The sequence below is a fragment of the Chrysemys picta genome, chromosome 11 (genome assembly GCF_011386835.1).
Source record: "Chrysemys picta bellii isolate R12L10 chromosome 11, ASM1138683v2, whole genome shotgun sequence".
Taxonomy (NCBI): Eukaryota; Metazoa; Chordata; order Testudines; family Emydidae; genus Chrysemys; species Chrysemys picta.
In genome coordinates this window covers 15,691,633-15,708,406 of record NC_088801.1, presented here as the reverse complement: position 1 = coordinate 15,708,406, position 16,774 = coordinate 15,691,633, and the positions used below count along the sequence as shown (strand labels likewise).

The window sequence follows — 16,774 nt, the reverse complement described above, 5'->3', positions numbered from 1 at the left end:
GTTAGTTATCTGCACCTGAGCAAAATGAGTGCAATGTAGGTGTAAAATGCTGCCAAGCAAACTTAAATTTTTGTTAATATTTTTCCTGTATATTTGTATTTCAAATTTCACAAAAACATTGCATTTTGAAAAAAATCTAATAATATTTTAAAATATTTAACTTTTATTTTCAAAATAACCAGAGAGCTGGTTGAAATTTTTGCCATTTGAAAAATGCAATGAAATGTCAAGATTTCAGGTTTTGAGGAAAAACCGAAAAGGATGGGATTTGAGAAAAAAAAATCCCCCAAAGTTTTGATGATCTTTACTACCAAATCTGAGTGATAAGGTTTCACACTCACTTTGGCACAGAGATAAATGACTGCAGAAAGTGCAAGGAGTGCGGAATCAACCTGCTCATTACTAAAGAGAATTCACTTTATGCTCAAAAATTGCCAATCATATTTATGTGAATATAATATAAAATTAAAAATTAGGTAAACTCTAAATGCAATGGTGTAATACACGTGTATTCTTCAGACTGGTATGCTGTGTAGAAAGCTTTCTCAATGTGGCTAAAATTATATTTACAAAGGCTCCAACCCTTCAGTCTAAAATTTGTGGGCAGACTCCCTCACCCATGCAGAAAAGACATTTCTAAAAGCTACAGTTCCCTAATTCTCATTATTTTTTTACTTTTATTCTCACTCAAGGATACCTTTAATAATTAAGGTCTCTGTCCTGTAAGCTGTTTCATGTAGGTTTAGAAGACCTCCCTCACAAAACAGCTTGCAGGGTTGTAGCTTAATGGAACAACCAACAGCATGTCATATTTGGGACAATACAAGCAAAAAAAATTAGCAAGGGAAGAGTGGAGATCAGAATAAAAACTATTGTCTGGTGGGCCTTTGGCATCACTTAATGAGTTTGTTATATTATCAAATAAAACTTTTCTGATGTTTATAACTAATTTTGTTCTCAGTGTATCAACTGTTGGATTACTGAACCGCCAGTGTCTTTCATGCAACTTCATGAAAGATCAGTGCACATACTTCAGTGCAAAGTTTAGTCCTATGAACAAGCATTTTTTACTACATTGTAAAGGTAAGTCAAATATATTGTTCACAATAAAAATTATTTATAGTGCTTTATTTGTGTATATCCTATATTAACATCATCTTCTGGTTGGGGTGATTTAGACCCTAATCTAGCAACAAGCTCAATTGCTAGGTTCATACAGGCACAGGCTTCCCCTGTGCAGAGCTCATTGGAGTTATGGAGCCTAAGATCATTTTTGTAAAAATGTATAATTAGTAGCTCCTGCGCTCCTGGCCTTTTAAAACTCTTTGTATCCTTTTAGGAAGGAATGGATTGTTTATTAGTATTATTGTTGTTGTTGTTGTTAATTTTATTTTTCAGTCATTAAAATTCACACTACAGGGCAGGGACTGTGCTGGACATGTGAAATTTTAAAGTGACACTATTGTAATTCCTAACAATAGTTATTTGGACAAATAAATTAGTCTTTGCAGTATATATAGGTGTTTGGATTGATCCGATGCAATTAATTCCAGATCATAACTAAAGACTTGCTTTATATAAATATTAATGTATTACTATGTAGGTGTGTTTAGACATTAATGTATTTACCAAAAGTATGGTCTTGTTCAGTCCACGTAAACAGCTCTTTTTATCAACGGAATGTCAAAGAACTGCACTTGTGTATTTATTATTAGCTGTATTCCAGTAGAGCAAATGGCTCCAACTTGTATTCAGGCCCCATTGTATTCGGCATTATACCAACACAGAGTAAGAGACAACCGCTGCCCTGAGAGTTTTACAATCTAGAGCCAGACAAGACTCTGCAATAGATGTAAAGAAGCAGTAGGCAAGGGTGATGGAAAGGAGATGAGACAAACAGAACATGTATTATTATAAGCTAGTGACAGGCACTGGTAGGCCCCCAATCCTGTAATTAATAGCAGGTTGGAGCTACGTTTGCCAACCGTCCTGGTTTCTCTGGGAGTCTCCCAGAATCGGGCTTTATCTCCCAGAGGCTATTGAAGCCAAACCAGGACATTTTAGGCCACAAAAAGTCCGGCGGCGCAGCGGGGCTAAGGCAGGTTCCCTACCTTCCCTGACTCCGCACTGCTCCCAGAAGCAGCCAGCATGTTCCTCTGACCCTTGGGGGAGGCAAGAGGCTCTGCACGCTGCCCCTGCCTGCAGACACTGCCTCCGCAGCTCCCATTGGCTGCACTTGAGACGGGGGCAGGGCACGGAGCCCTGTGGCTTCCCCCACGGACTGCAGGGATGTGGCAACCACTTCCGGGAGCGATGCAGGACCAGGGCAGGTAGGGAGCTTGCCTTAGCCCTGCTGTGCCACTGACTGAGGTAAGCACCGCCTGGCCGGAGCCTGCACCCCTCACCCCCTCCTGCACCCCAAGTCCCTGCCCCAGCCCGAAGCCCCATCCTGCACACAAACTCCCTCCTAGAGCCCATACCCCCTCCTGCACCTCTACCCCAGCCCAAACTCCCTCCCAGAAACCACACCCCGTGCCCCCTGAACCTCAACCCCCTGCCCCAGGCTCAGCCTGGAGCCCCGTCCCACATTCCAAACCCCTCAGCCCCAGCCCAGGGCCTGCATCCCCTCCCGCACTGCAACCCCCTGCCCCAGCCCAGTGAAAGTGAGTGAGGGTGGGGGAGTGCGAGCGATGGAGGGAGGGGGGATGGAATGAGCGAGCGGGGCCTCGGGCAGGGGTGGGGCAAGGGGTGTTTGGGTTTGTGTGATTAGACAGTTGGCCACCCTAGTTGTGGCCTACATTTTTATGAGCATCTGTTTTGCTGCCCATCTAGCAGCAGGTAGAAAATGATGGAATATAGCCATCTAACACCACATTTGAACAGTCCACTTCTTTGCATGTACATCTACTTCTCTCTGCAACTGTGTATTTCTGTTTCACACACACACACAAATCCATTGAGTTTGAAAATAGACAATTTTAATAAAAATAGGAAAAATGTATAGTGACTAAAATAAGGGATATTTTCATAAAGACACCTGTAAATAAATAAACACACATAGTCATCGTTCAGGACAACTGCACTTGTGTTTCCCCTCAGTGGTCTAGCAAGGGCATTCACTCTCAGGTTTCCAGCTCCCCACCCATTGCCTTTCTTGGGTAGAGACCCATGTCTTACTCCCGCTGGCCAGGGTATTTCCAGGATGCAGAGTTCCCTGTCTTCACTGTGTTATTCTCAACAGAGACAGGATGCCCAAGCACACTTGTTTTCTTTCTCCTCAGAAACCGATACTAGAGTAATTGTCAACAGTTAGAAGTTACCACCCAGTTCTTTTTGTGAAGGCCTATCGTATTCTTAAGATAAAAGCAATACAGAGAAAACATGGTTTAAACAGGGTTCTCCCTGATTAGTTCTTGATTGGGAGACGACCTAGGCAATCCCTGGGTGCTGCAGGAAGTGGTATGGGCAAGTCAGCAAGGGGTTTCTTACTTCTGAGTCAGTACTGAACCACTGCAAGGTGCAAGGAGGTGCTGGGCTCTGTAGCTTTTGTTCTTATTATGTTTTAGTAAAATGTATTTAATGTGGAATTATTTATTTGTACATTTGAAATGAGAATGACCTTAATCCTTCTCCCAGCTTTGAAATTCACTATATTAGCAATAGGACTGGTCATTAGGGGTCTGACTTTTAGAGATAGAGAGATCCCATATCTCTACTGGAAGTTGATGGGATCTGTGGATGCTTCGCATATCTGAATATCAGCCCCTATGAGCTCAAACCTTGAGCATGACCCTGCACTTGGTGCAAGCCCCAACGCGGCTATGGGGGTGCAGAGATGCTGCACACCCCCTTTATTTTTCCCTATCCCCAATATAAATTAGAGCTACCAGCTTGGGATCACACATGCCTCTTCTCTAGGTATATCCCCAGCATAATGCCTGTGTGAGGATGGAGTACAGTCTTTTCTACTCCACCTGGGAATCTCCAGCAGCCCAGTTATGGCAGCAGTATGGCCCCATGGGACCGCTAGAGTAATGCAAAAATGACTCTAAAGGGGGCACAACATTGCTAAGATGTCAGAGTCAGCAGCACAGTCCAGCAACAGAAGCTTTTCTCTTGTTTACTTACAAGAGTTTGAGGTAAACCAACAAATACACACATTTTAAAACAAACAAAAGGCCCTGCTAAAACTGCAACAAAAACACATCTCTGCTAAACTCTTTGGAGGCTGCTGGGTTAACTTGATCCTTACAAGCTTCAGTTCTTTCGCCTTCTGTTCGCCTGTGAGCACTTTTTATAGTCTAACTTCTACGTCCTGTTTGCCCTCAGTCAGTAGCACTGTCTCATTATCCCATCCCTTTTCATCTCCCGAGCACCTCGAGAGACTTGAGTGAAGAATTAATTCCCAGTTTGCTAGAACTAGTGTTGAACTGGTATCCTGTCAGACTTTCTTTGTGTTTATTTGTTTATAAACTTTCCTGTGGTGCTCCTTGATGAGTGATGGAAAAAAAACTGTTTTTTTGTTCACTTGCAGTACCAGAAAAACGGGGGGAAATAATCATTTAGGTCAAACCAAAGTGAAATTGTTTCTATTTTTTGGAAAACTGAAACGTAAAATAATAATAATAATTAATAATAATTTCAGGTCAAACAAAACATTTTGGTTTTTAGAGCTCTTTAAAAGGTTTTTTAATTTTTAAATAAAATGGAAATAAATTTTGAAAGTAAAAGTCATTTCAAATGAAAAAATCGAAATGCTTTATTTTAAAAACATCAGTACTAAACATTTAGATTCTTTCCTGAATTTTTGGTTGGTTGGTTGCACTTTTTTAGTAAATTGCCCAAAGTCCTGCAGGAAGTTATTAGCAAATACAAAAAGAGAACCTAGATCTCCTGAGTTCCACTCCTTAACACAAGACCTTCTTACCTTCTTTTTTGTCTCTTTCCTGTTTCAGAATGTATTTTTTAGACAAATATGCCATGTGTAGTGGTTAAAACCATTGCCCCCTTTTCACCCTTTTTATTTCTTTGTCTTTTTAAACTGTAAATTCTTCAGAGAAGGGATTGCAGATCAGATTCTGCTGTCAATGACACCACTCAAGATCATGAGTAATTTAAGTCAGTGAACTGCTTGAGTTCCACACCAGGCTAATGGACAGCAGAATTTGGTCCCATGTCTTCCTGCGTGTTTATACAGCATCTACTAAAATGGGGTACTCGTCCTGGTGCTTTCTGACATTGGGCACTACTGCAATATAGTAAATAATACTTTAATATGTTAAACCTATATTTAGCTGTGATACTTAGAAAGTGGATACCAAAAGAGTTTCTTGATTATGGGACTATTTGGAATTATATGATATTTTTACTGCGCTTTTGTAGATTTGCATCAGAAAGTGATTATTGTCATCTCTGTGTTCACCTTCCTTCGAATACTGCAATCTTTGCTATTTGTTGAAGTTCAGAGCAGCTCATAAACAGTTTCTACTTTAATTATGTTTTGTACTTTTCTCCCTCTACAAAATTAGGACCAGGCGTTCCAGTTGTTAGCGTGCACACTACAAGTAACCCTGGAAGTAAGTAAGCACCATTCCACAGGAATTCCTTATTATAATCTTTGTTTTAACATAAGTAAAAGAAAAAAAAAGTATGCAATTCATTTCCATAAACCTGTCTTAATTACATTCTAGCAATAAACATGGCTGGAAGTGATAAGAGAAAAAATTAATCAAGTGACTAGAACATTCCCAGGATTTCTCAGATACATGTTAGGCTAGATGCATATCTTTCATCTACTATTTACACTTGAGTTAATTAGGTGGCAGGATGTTCTTCATCCCTTTCACTCACTATGTAAATTATGTTTCTATTATGGCATGTCTTCTGTAGTCTTAAAAATGTTTTTTAAAGTTATAATCCAATTATTCTGGATTAAAGTACAGACCTCCAAGGGCTGATCATCAAATTTAACTTACATACAATGAACCAAGTACTGCTCTTAGTATAAGGCAAATCCAAAGTGCCTTCACTGATATTTTAAATAGGAATTCCAAGAATTGAGTTTTGTGAGATCAGGTCCATTACCTCTACATTTCAAATTTTGCTAATTATGCTGTCTGCTGTGGACCTATGCTGCTCCCTGGCTGTTTTGCTGCTCTGACAATGCATACCAGCCACAGACATCAGGTAATAATATATGGAGATATCCTATCTCCTAGAACTGGAAGGGACCCTGAAAGGTCATCAAGTCCAGCCCCCTGCCTTCACTAGCAGGACCAAGTACTGATTTTGCCCCAGATCCCTAAGTGGCCCCCTCAAGGATTGAACTCCCACCCCTGGGTTTAGCAGGCCAATGCTCAAACCACTGAGCTATCCCTCCCCCACCATAGCAGCAATTATTGCCAGCCCTTCCAGTCCCACCCTGCATTCCTCCACCCTGGCAATATACAGCACAGGCACCTGGCACTAATTAAACCAGCCTCAAGATGTTCTAAACTTGTGCTGGAGGTCCAGGCCGCTGCACGTTATTTCCCAGATCCCAGGGTTACAAAGGTGGCATGAAGCCATCTTTGTCCACCCTCCTCTAGTCTGGGCCAAGCACAGCTCTGCCACTGCAGAGGATCTGGCCCTACATCTTCAAAATGTCATACTGATCAGACCTTTCAAATACATAATAGAGTTACAGCATGTTGATAACTATACTAATCCACTTAATTAAGGAAAAGCTGACAACTGCCCTTTCTCCTTCATATTTTCAATATTACTGTTTATTGTAGTTGTCAAACTCTATACTGCAGAAACCCTAAAAGTGATCCAGGGGCTAAGTATATCACTCAGTGTAAATTCATTAACTTCAGTGGAGCTGCTCAGTATTTATGAGAGCAGAATTTGGCTCTTTGTGATTTGTTTCTAAAATTCCCATTTGTGAGGAAGCAAAGCATAAATGTGAGTGGGATTGATGTAGAACATTATGGAAAGAAGACAAGGCAGTAGGTCTAGAGAGAGAGTGCTTACCATTAACAACAACAACAAAACCCAATAATGAGATACATTATTTGTAATGTTTCAGTGCAAGATTAGATAATCCCCCTCTATTAATAAAAGAATAAGAGTGTGATTAAAGATTACTTCAAATTATTATATCCTAACACTATAATTATAACATTTTGGTTGACTGCCCAGAATTAACATTCTAGTTAGATTATCCCCTGTTGCCCTAAATGAGGATATATGATTTCAAACATCCACATTAAGAGAGTGAGATTGGAGGATAAAAAAGAGCAGTAGGATGCAAAAGAGTTGTTTCAAATCTGGCTTTGGCTTTTAAGCCAAATTGTGTCCTGGCTCCTCACAGAAGTGTGGGAGAGGGAGGAATACAGAAAGGTAATGACCAAGGAAAGGTGTTCTGGGTCATTTTCTTGCACTGGACAGACAGGTGCTAAGGATAGCAAGCTCCTGACTCCTGCTGGTGATAGGTGCATCATGTGCTCTCTCAGTCCTAGTCCACTGCTTATTGTCAGGCATCCATTTTGGCAGGGACTGTATGCCTGCCTTCTTGTAAACACAGAACACTGCTCGGCACAGTAGCATCTCCTGTACAACCATCCACACTCCCATTATGTATCAGGTATGCTAATATCTAATATCTGCATTGTGCCTGGGACCTAAATAGAGTGGGTAATGAAGGTTAGAAACTTGCTCTTTCCTCCTACCACCTGCCATGCACCACAAGGCAAAATTTAGCCCCTGATATTTAATGGAGACAAAGCTTGTTGAAGCCAGAACAGAGAAGAGAAAAGTATTAATACTCCCTTGCACATTGTGAAGTAAACTGGTAGTTTGGCTTTTGAGTTCCAAAGTAGGTACATTACAACTTGTTTACAAACTTGTTTAAAGAAAGAAACTATAAAAAGGTTTAACATTGTATATCTGTCTATTTTTCTTTAATTATTGGTATCTTGATTTCTCTCTTGTATGGTGATTCATTGTATCTTTTCCACCCTGATTCCTCCTGTTTGTTTCCGACAGAATTTTACATATTGGAAAATAATGCTGTGTTGAAAGAAACTATTTTAAAGAAAAAGATTTTCCGGACAGAAATTAAAATGCTTCACATTGAGGATTATGGTAATTTTAGCAAAATGTTCCTTTAACACAGAAAAAACTTTCTTCAAATCTTACTAGTTTGCATCTGTGTAACTACCCGCCTTTAATGGTTTGCTTTTTTCTTAAAAGAACTTCCTTTACAGTTGTCATTTCCAAAGGATTTCACAGATCGAAACCAGTATGCTGTTCTGTTAATAATGTAAGTATCTATTTAGGGTTACTAAAAATAATAAAAGTAGCTAAATGGGGGTATAAAGAGAGGATTTATTTCTGTATTTTCAGTTGTAAAATATATGTGAGGGGGGAGGGAGGGAGTGTAGGGAAAATATCACTTTCCTTATAACACAGCTTTTGAGTTGGTAAACTAAAAGCTTTGTTATCAGGAAGATGCTGTTTTCTGTCTTGTCTAATAAAAACCTGTTTTGTGAGCTTTTCAATATAAACATGGTTCAAGTTATCAATAGCTATATGTGAGGGGCCAGATCTTCACCTGGTGTAATCTCAAGTAGCTCCACTGGCTTCAATGGAGCCAGGCCTGTTTACATCAGCAGAGATATTGTAAGGGGTTTTTTTTTTGTATAATTTTTTCTTTTATCACTGATAGTCATAGCTACTTCCTAGAAGTCAGTTAAGACTTCTAGAGCCCAACTGCTTTGGGAATAGCAGAGAGAAGATAAAATACTGGAGCACCAGTGGCTGGAGACATTATGGGCTTGATCCACTGCCCACCGAAGTCAGTGGAAAGACTATGGGAGGACAGATGCACTCACTGGCAGCCCATGCTATGCCTATAGAAATAAAGTAGCTATGTTTCTTTCAGAGCCAGCCTCTTTCTGCTTACTCATGCACAGGATGTGTGCGCATGGGGAGGGAAGCAAGGCCATGATCACATCTCCAACCCACCCTAATATGTCAGCAGTGATCAATATCTCTATCAGCATTAGCCACACTCCACTTTTGCCCAGGGAGTGAGGGCTATAGTGTTAAGGCTGTAGTGTTATGTGCAGGAGAGCTAAGGTATGGGTTCTCATTACACACAATCTCCTCTCTCCATATACCCACTCTGGAGCAGACATAATTTGTCCCTGTATTTCTAATTAACCATATTTGTTTTTCTCACATCTCAGTGGTTACTAACTCTTTTATCATTGGTAAAATGCACATGAAGTGCACATAATACTACGTACTGCAATATCCTCATGGAGGAACACAGTAAAATGGTCATAAAACAGCTCCCCTTCTTGCCTTAATCATGTTAGGACACTCCGACTCTGGGATCCATCCTGATGTTTTCAGTACCCCAGGTATATATTCTCCCTTGGAGCCCCACAGACTGGGTTTCAAATTCTGGTTAACAAACATGGAAGCCATGTGTCTAATGCCTGTATTATACCACTTGCATACAGAATTTACAGCCTCGTATCATTTACAGTCTTGGGATAGATTTTCCATCAGTACTGTGTGTAGGGAATTAACAATGTGACTCCTATTAAAATGAATGGAGGGGTACACAGCTAAATCCTTATGCAGCGTATTGAAAATGTAATCCCTGATGAGCACTAGGACAGGATACATTAAACTAGTGTCTTCTGCTTAATGAAAATCTCCAAAGATACTTATAGTTATACACACAAGACCTAATTTGCAAGCATGAGCCTCTAAATAAGTTGTCCAGAATTCCTGCATTTGAGCATTCAGATCGGTCCGTATGTATTAGTTGGTAAACAGGCAGTAAGTGCTAATTTCAATGCCCAATATGTCATTTGAACATTCCATTTAAGTGCCTATATTTGAAAACTGGGCTCCTGGACTATCCTTCAGTTAGACTAATGGATGCATCTCTTTTTTTAATGGCTGATGTAAAATGTGACCTCTTCTTCAGAGAGTAGAGGATAGACAGAGAGAGAGAGAGTGTGTGTGTATACTTGCTAGTGCATATGATTGAGCACATTTATATTATAGGGAGTTGTTCTTGGGGGTCAAGGGGTAAACTCATTTGACACCAGCACAATTGGTATCCTATGCCGTTGCAAAAACTTGTTTTTCTGTAAATAAGAGAACTCAGGGACTTTCATGTAACTTGCTTAAAAAGTGACTTACAAAAAGCTGAGTAAATAAATATTCTTCAACATATATTTAATTCTTGTGCTACAAGTTAATACAAATTTGAGGAAGGCAAAAGAGAAGGTGTTACTGTGACTGAGCATTATTCACATCTACAAAGACAGATGTCTGGAGAGAGTTTTAATTTTTTTTTCCCCCAGAAGTTTCAGCACCCAAGAGTGGAACTGAGGCAGGGTTTGAGTTCTAGATTTGCATGGTATCAGGGTTAGAAATCTATAGGTCTCCAGTGAACAGGCTGTCAGTGATACCTTAATGTGACCAGATAGTTATGCCTATAAAACAATTATTTTGTGATGTTTTCAAATGGGAGGGAAAGGACCTTAGTGAGACATAGAAATTTTTGGTCTTTCTACCTCTGGAATATTGAATTTCTGCTTCTCTTCAGTGAAACCCCTTCTTTTGCAGTGCTGAATTTTCAGTTAATGTTAACAGAAGTTATTTTTAGAAATCCCTTTACGTGGTAATGAAAAATCAGTACTGAAAATCTGACAGAAAAGACCTTCTCTGGCACATCTAATGTGACTCACCTCTCCCACCACCTAAAGAGAAAGAGGTGATATTTCTGAGCCCAGTTTGCTACAAACTCTACACTGAGGTCACCAATTAGCGATGACCCAAAATGGGACTTGAGAATGCTGAAGTCAATGTAGATTCTGTCTGTGAGACCATTGCAGGACTGAGCCCAGGGGTTTCATACAGACTTTGGATAGCTCCAGGCTCTGAGGCAAGGTGTGGTTGGAAGCCTGTGTGCAAGCTAGGTATTTTGTCCATCCAAACAACCTCAAAATTGACATCTTGCTTCTTTTCATTACCAGAAGTACCACCTCCAAAAAGCAGTACTGTACTTCCAGGAAGGACATCAGGTTGTTTCAGGTAACACTGATTGGCTGATTGTGTGATGTCATTTCCCAGACATTCTACCTTCTGAAAGTGGTACTTCTGTGGCTGACTTAGGGTCACTTTGTCCCTTCTGCACACATATTAGGATTGTCCATACAGTGGTTATTTTAGTGGTAGATCACCAGAGGAACCATTAATACTCCTGAACAGCCACACTTATTTCCGTGTCCATGGTCTCAAAGGGGTCATCTAACTACCAAGCCACCTAGGAACTGAAACGGGAAAAAAGGAATGTTCACTGTAGTCCTCAATAACAATGGTTAGTGTTATCTCTTTCTGTCTGTTTCTTTGCAAAGCAAATGACTTCTCTGATCCTGATCCAGTTTGAATGTCTGAGATGTCATTAGAATTATATTTTCTCTGTAGATGTAAGCCAGTTTAAAGTGTTTATGTCAACAGGATTGCAGTATACAAGTGAATTTAGGAAAAGGGGAAGGACAGAAAGGATGGGGAAAGGAGCAGTTGAGAGGGAAGGCAAGAGTTGGCTGATTTATTATATCTCTAGGGCCAAGGTTTCAGCAAGTTTAGATGCACAATTCGGTGCACACAGGATGCTGATGCCTCACAGTCTTACTACTTGGGCAGGGTTCGTGTGGCATGTAACCCCCCCCCCCCCCCCCCCCCGCATGAACTCTACTTCAGCCATTGGGCTGTAGCAGTCCCTACAAAGCAGCTCCATGGTTTCTGCAGGGGATTATAGCCCTGCATGTCATGGATGTGCCCGGTACCTGATCCAGCTATTCTTAGGATTGGTGACTTTCATTACTGGCTCAGAAAAAAGTATGTTGGACTGAGGCTCCAAATTAGATTGTAAACTTTTGTGGGGAGGGACCATCTTTTATGCTGTATTTGTACTGTTGTTGGCTCAGTAAAACTCCTATCCCAAAATCGTAGCTCAAGTAAGAAATAAACCGGAAATCATAAGATCTAGGGATTATTCCCGCTGTCACAGGCTTCCAGTCCAACTTTGGTCAAATCAATTTCTCTGACCAAACTTGGGTGCTTAAAATTAGACTTCTAAACGTAGGCACCCAGGTTTGAAACTTTTGGCCTTAATGTTTAAGGCCCCGGTCCTGCAACTGACTCTGTGCTGGCCAACCCCTGAACCTGCACAGTATTCCACTGAATTCAGTTAAGTTCCATACATCACAGAGCCCAGCCTCAAAGAGTCTGTTCCAGGATCAGGATCTAAATTTCCTTACAGTAAGACTCACCTTCATCCTAAGGATGGTGCGAAGCTTAATTCCTTAATGGCTGTAAAGCATATTGAGACCATTAGACAGAAGAGCAAAGGACTGTTGTTCAAATTTATATGGGGTCAGAACACCAGGCTATCTAGTAGATATACAGGCCTCACACAGTAGCCAGTTGCCTCTGGGTAGCCCTATTTCTCTCTCGTGAATTGTGATGCATAGGCCATGAAATACTAAATAGATTATAACACTGTCTGCTCCTCCATTTGTTCCTCTTAAACTACTAATACATTTCACACTCAGTTGCCTTCAAATATAATACATACAGTGTAGCCTATAGATTAGAGAGGTGTACAATAATTGCCTTAAAGTGTGGTTATTATCTCTTTCCTATATAATTAAGATCAAAGTTTAAATTTCAGATTTTTGATTTTTTTTTCATTATGGTTCACCTTACTCATTAAAAAAGTTGGATGATCCAGTCCTTCATAATACACAGGAAATGATTAAGTGGAGTAAAGACACAGGCATTTAATGTTGGTAATAAAATGAGAGGTGATAATCATTCTTTATTTCTTCTTGAACATAATTAACCTCATTCTTTCAAAATCTGTAGATAATGCATCTTAAATGTCAGCATTCATTATTTAATGTCCTTTAAAACTGTACAAACTGTAAGTGGATATAGTGAAACTGAACCAGTAGAGAGATTCTTCTAAACTCAGAGAAAAAAAAATATCAGGCTGTATATTCCTAAGTAGACATTGAATAACTTAACTCTCCTAGAAGTGTTGCATATTTTATACGTCTGCTTATACTTCTGTAATGTAGAGGAAACTCTCCACCCATTATTGAAATAGTGCCAGAGATAGGCCTCACTCAAGCCAACTGAGCACGTCTATGCATCACATGGATCTGATACCAGGATCCCAGACCATAGGGTGGAAAGTGGCAATTTTTTTAGCAGGGCAAGTACAATGGTGAAGAAGAATGCTGTAACATATGTAAACAGTAGCAGGAATTTAGGGAGGTAAAATGTAACTATTGGTATTTGTCTAAGACGTCAGCATGATAATATTCTTGCATGACTGGTTCTCTTCTGGAATTTTCATTTGTTGCAGAGGATGTTATAGTTTTAATCAGTGTCTGTTGCAAGTGATAAAACAGTGCATTGCCACACGGTGCAGTATAAAAATGTATGGTAGATTCCACCTTTTTTATTACACCCTGTTTAGAAGCAGGGCATCCCAGAAGTCCTTTTCATCTGGCTACATTTGAAGTTATTCTGAAGGCCAATTTTGTGGGGATCATTACAAATGAACCATCTATATAACTTGTATGTGTTTTTCATGCTTTCCTGCCAGTTAGTTCTTTCATTCTTTCCCCTTTGGAATGAAAATGAGTCTCTGCCCTTTTTGTGGTGCTGTTTTGTGAAAACCTAGCTCTTTTTAGTTTTCTGGGAGTTTCCCCTTTTTCTAAACATTTTGTAAGTTCCCACTGCCAACACAGGCCATATATGAGCTGAGAAACAAGCAAGGAGCTTCACCTGCTGTTTCACTGACAACAGCAGTCCTGTGCTATGGGGAATGCAAGGGCTGCTCCTTTTCAGGGACCGGACTCTAAAAATGGGATGGGGAGAAGATGGGCCATGGCTCAATCTGTCTCTAAACCTCCTGAATAGGGATGGCAAAGCAATGGATGAGGATATCTCCCTCCCTGCAGGAGTGCTAGGAGCAGTATGGAACCACAACCTTTCCTCCATTTCTTGGATGCAGCTCTGCATCTCCAATACTCAGAGCTGTGGCTTAAAAGCCACAATCTGGCCTTTAGTATTTTTGATGGCTGTTTAAAGAATAGCCATGTTGCCTTTGCAGTAGTATCTGTATTTCATTTCAGTCTATCACATGATTCCATTCTGATAATGTGATCTTTTCTGCTGGTGGTAAACGCATTGGTTTGCACAGTTGCAAATGTATGGTCTGCTTTTAAGCTATGATAGGCTCTAGCAGGGAAAATGAATGGGGATCGGGGGAGTGCTTGGCTTTCTGTGACACCACTGCTTGGGATTGTTATGGGTATCTGATCTCAAACTGTTGATGAAGGGTGTGGTTGGTAGCAGGGTGAGACTCACCGGCGTGGCGCCTCCTGCTGGTTGTCCAGGGAATTAGCTCTTTCCAGCCCAGAGCACCATCTGCAGGCCGGTGTCTCGCCTGCCACTGGCCCCCATGTCCCTCCCGGACCCCAGTGTCCTTTGCCCAGGGGTTCCACCCACTGCAGCACCCCATCACTCTGGGCCTCCCCTCCCAGGGGAATCCCCAACCCCCTGTCCCCACTTTGCCTCAGTGGCTACTGCCAGTCACCATCTAGCCCCCGCTCACTGGGGCAGACGGCCGTCTGTAAACCACTCATCATCGGCAAGGGGGGTTGGACCAGCTGCCTCTGTCTATTCCTGGGCTGCCCCTCTGCAGCCCCAGTACCCTTTTTGTGGGCCCTTAACTCGGCCTGCAGCCTGGGGCTTAGCTAGGCGGGAGCTCCCCAGCTCCCTCTGCCCTTCCCCAGCACTGCTCCACCCTAGGTACCCTCCTCAGCTTCCCAGACAGCCAGGTCTTCTCTCTCAGAAGCTAGAGAGAGAGTCTGTCTCTCTCTCTCCTTCTGGCGCACAGCCCTGTTATAAGGGCCAGCTGGGCCCTGATTGCACTGGCTACAGCTGTGGCTGCTTCCCCAATCAGCCCAGCTTTTCCCCCGCCACAGCCCTTTCCCAGGGCTGTTTTCAGCCCTTCAGGGCAGGAGCAGGGTAACCACCCCGCTACACAGGGCCATGTGAGAAGTTGCTCACAAAAAAGGGAATTTAAGGTGAATTTTGTTTTCATGTCAGTTTTGCAAAATGTACTTTTTTCCTTCAGTGGATTTTCGCCATTCGCAAAAGAGACTGTTCTGCCACTGATTTAATTTTGCATTCCATAGATAGAATTTATCTTCTGAGCTGTAGTTCCCCTCACTAATTCATATTTGCTATTATGATACTTTTTCATATTCTGCGCTAGAGTCATGAGCTTGTATTGGGAGGGAGTTTGTAATGTGTTACGGAAGTCCATGACTAGGCATTATGATAATATTAATAAATAATAATAATAATAATAGCCACTGTGATAAGAACTACATATTTCCCTCCAAGCTTTAACGAGAGCCAAAGCCTTAGCTTTAGCTCCCAGATGAAAAGATTCTTCTCCTTTCAGTAATATACCAAAGAGATGATGAGCTGCCTCTTTCTCCAGACAGTCTGAGGTGTATGTGACTGAATTGCAAGAGGCATACAAATTACCCACTAAGGTCAATGATATTGGTATATTATTGATAGCTTCTGTCTATTTAAATGGCACCTCAATGGTGAACTTCAGCAGTGTTTCTGAATCATTCTCAGCCTTGCTATCACCGCAGACTCATAAGATGCTGCTCCGGTACAAGAACAGAAAATAAAGTTAAGAATGATTAGATAACTCCTTCACTTCAATCTCACTGTTCCTGTTTCGTTGTTGAAAATACAGTAACGCTGCTGCAAAATGACGTGCCCCTAGAAGACACAGAGAAAGGCATGTAATTGGATATGGCCCTTCTGTGTGTATGGTGACCAGACAGCAAGTGTGAAAAATCGGGACAGGGGGTGGGAGGTAATAGGAGCCTATATAAGAAAAAGACCCAAAAATCGGGACTGTCCCTATAAAATCGGGACATCTGGTCACCCTATCTGTGTGTGTGTTTTGATTTTGCTGGCTGTGAAATATGTATAATGCTTTGCCTGTTAGAGAATTCACTTGTGTCTACCCATGCTCAGGTGAGGTAGGATGCAAGGAGGCTTGTGCTCATGGCTCTGGGTTTTTGGTCCCTACTCCTTTCCATACCAGCCAGTGGGGGTCATGCAAGGGAGACACTGCATCCTGTAAAAAGGAGTAGCAGTGGAAGACACTGAGTCCTTCTACAGTGCTCCACTTCTGCAGTATTATTGGCATGCTGCATATGAGCAGGTTAACAATTAACAGAAGCTGACTGTATGCAGAGATGGGTATAAATCAAGACCCTGGATCCAAATGCTGCTGCACTTTGGGAAAGATTGGATTGCAGTGCAAATTTTGCAGCTCAAGCCCACCTCTAATTGTGGAGTGTGCCATCATGGATCTGACTCCACACTGCAATCGTGGCTAGGTGTAGTTTCTATCTGCCGTAGACCTTTTATATATACTTCAGCATGTGGGTAGCTACAACGGATGGAAAAGTCCATGAATTCAAGACATGGTGTGGCAAGAGAGGTGATGTACGTTGCATTCCCCATTGTATTGAAATAGATTGTGTGTTCGTGTCAATGGCTCTCACAGCAGACTTCTTTTTCATGCCATACCCCTTTGGGGGTTTGATACAGTCCATCCATGTCAAAACCAGAGACATTTGATAGCAAT

At 41.4% G+C, this 16,774-nt stretch overlaps 1 protein-coding gene across 4 annotated transcripts in view; it reads left to right on the top strand.

Annotated features, from left to right (window-relative positions):
* DPP10 (dipeptidyl peptidase like 10) overlaps positions 1-16,774 on the top strand; it is a 391,015-nt gene that overhangs the window by 359,609 nt on the left and 14,632 nt on the right. For all 4 annotated transcript variants that reach the window (XM_065561599.1, XM_065561598.1, XM_024099766.3 and 1 more), the window contains 4 exons: positions 962-1,083; positions 5,529-5,576; positions 8,029-8,127; positions 8,236-8,305. In XM_065561599.1, the coding sequence (XP_065417671.1) occupies positions 962-1,083; positions 5,529-5,576; positions 8,029-8,127; positions 8,236-8,305 (339 nt within the window). The remainder of the gene's footprint in view (positions 1-961; positions 1,084-5,528; positions 5,577-8,028; positions 8,128-8,235; positions 8,306-16,774) is intronic.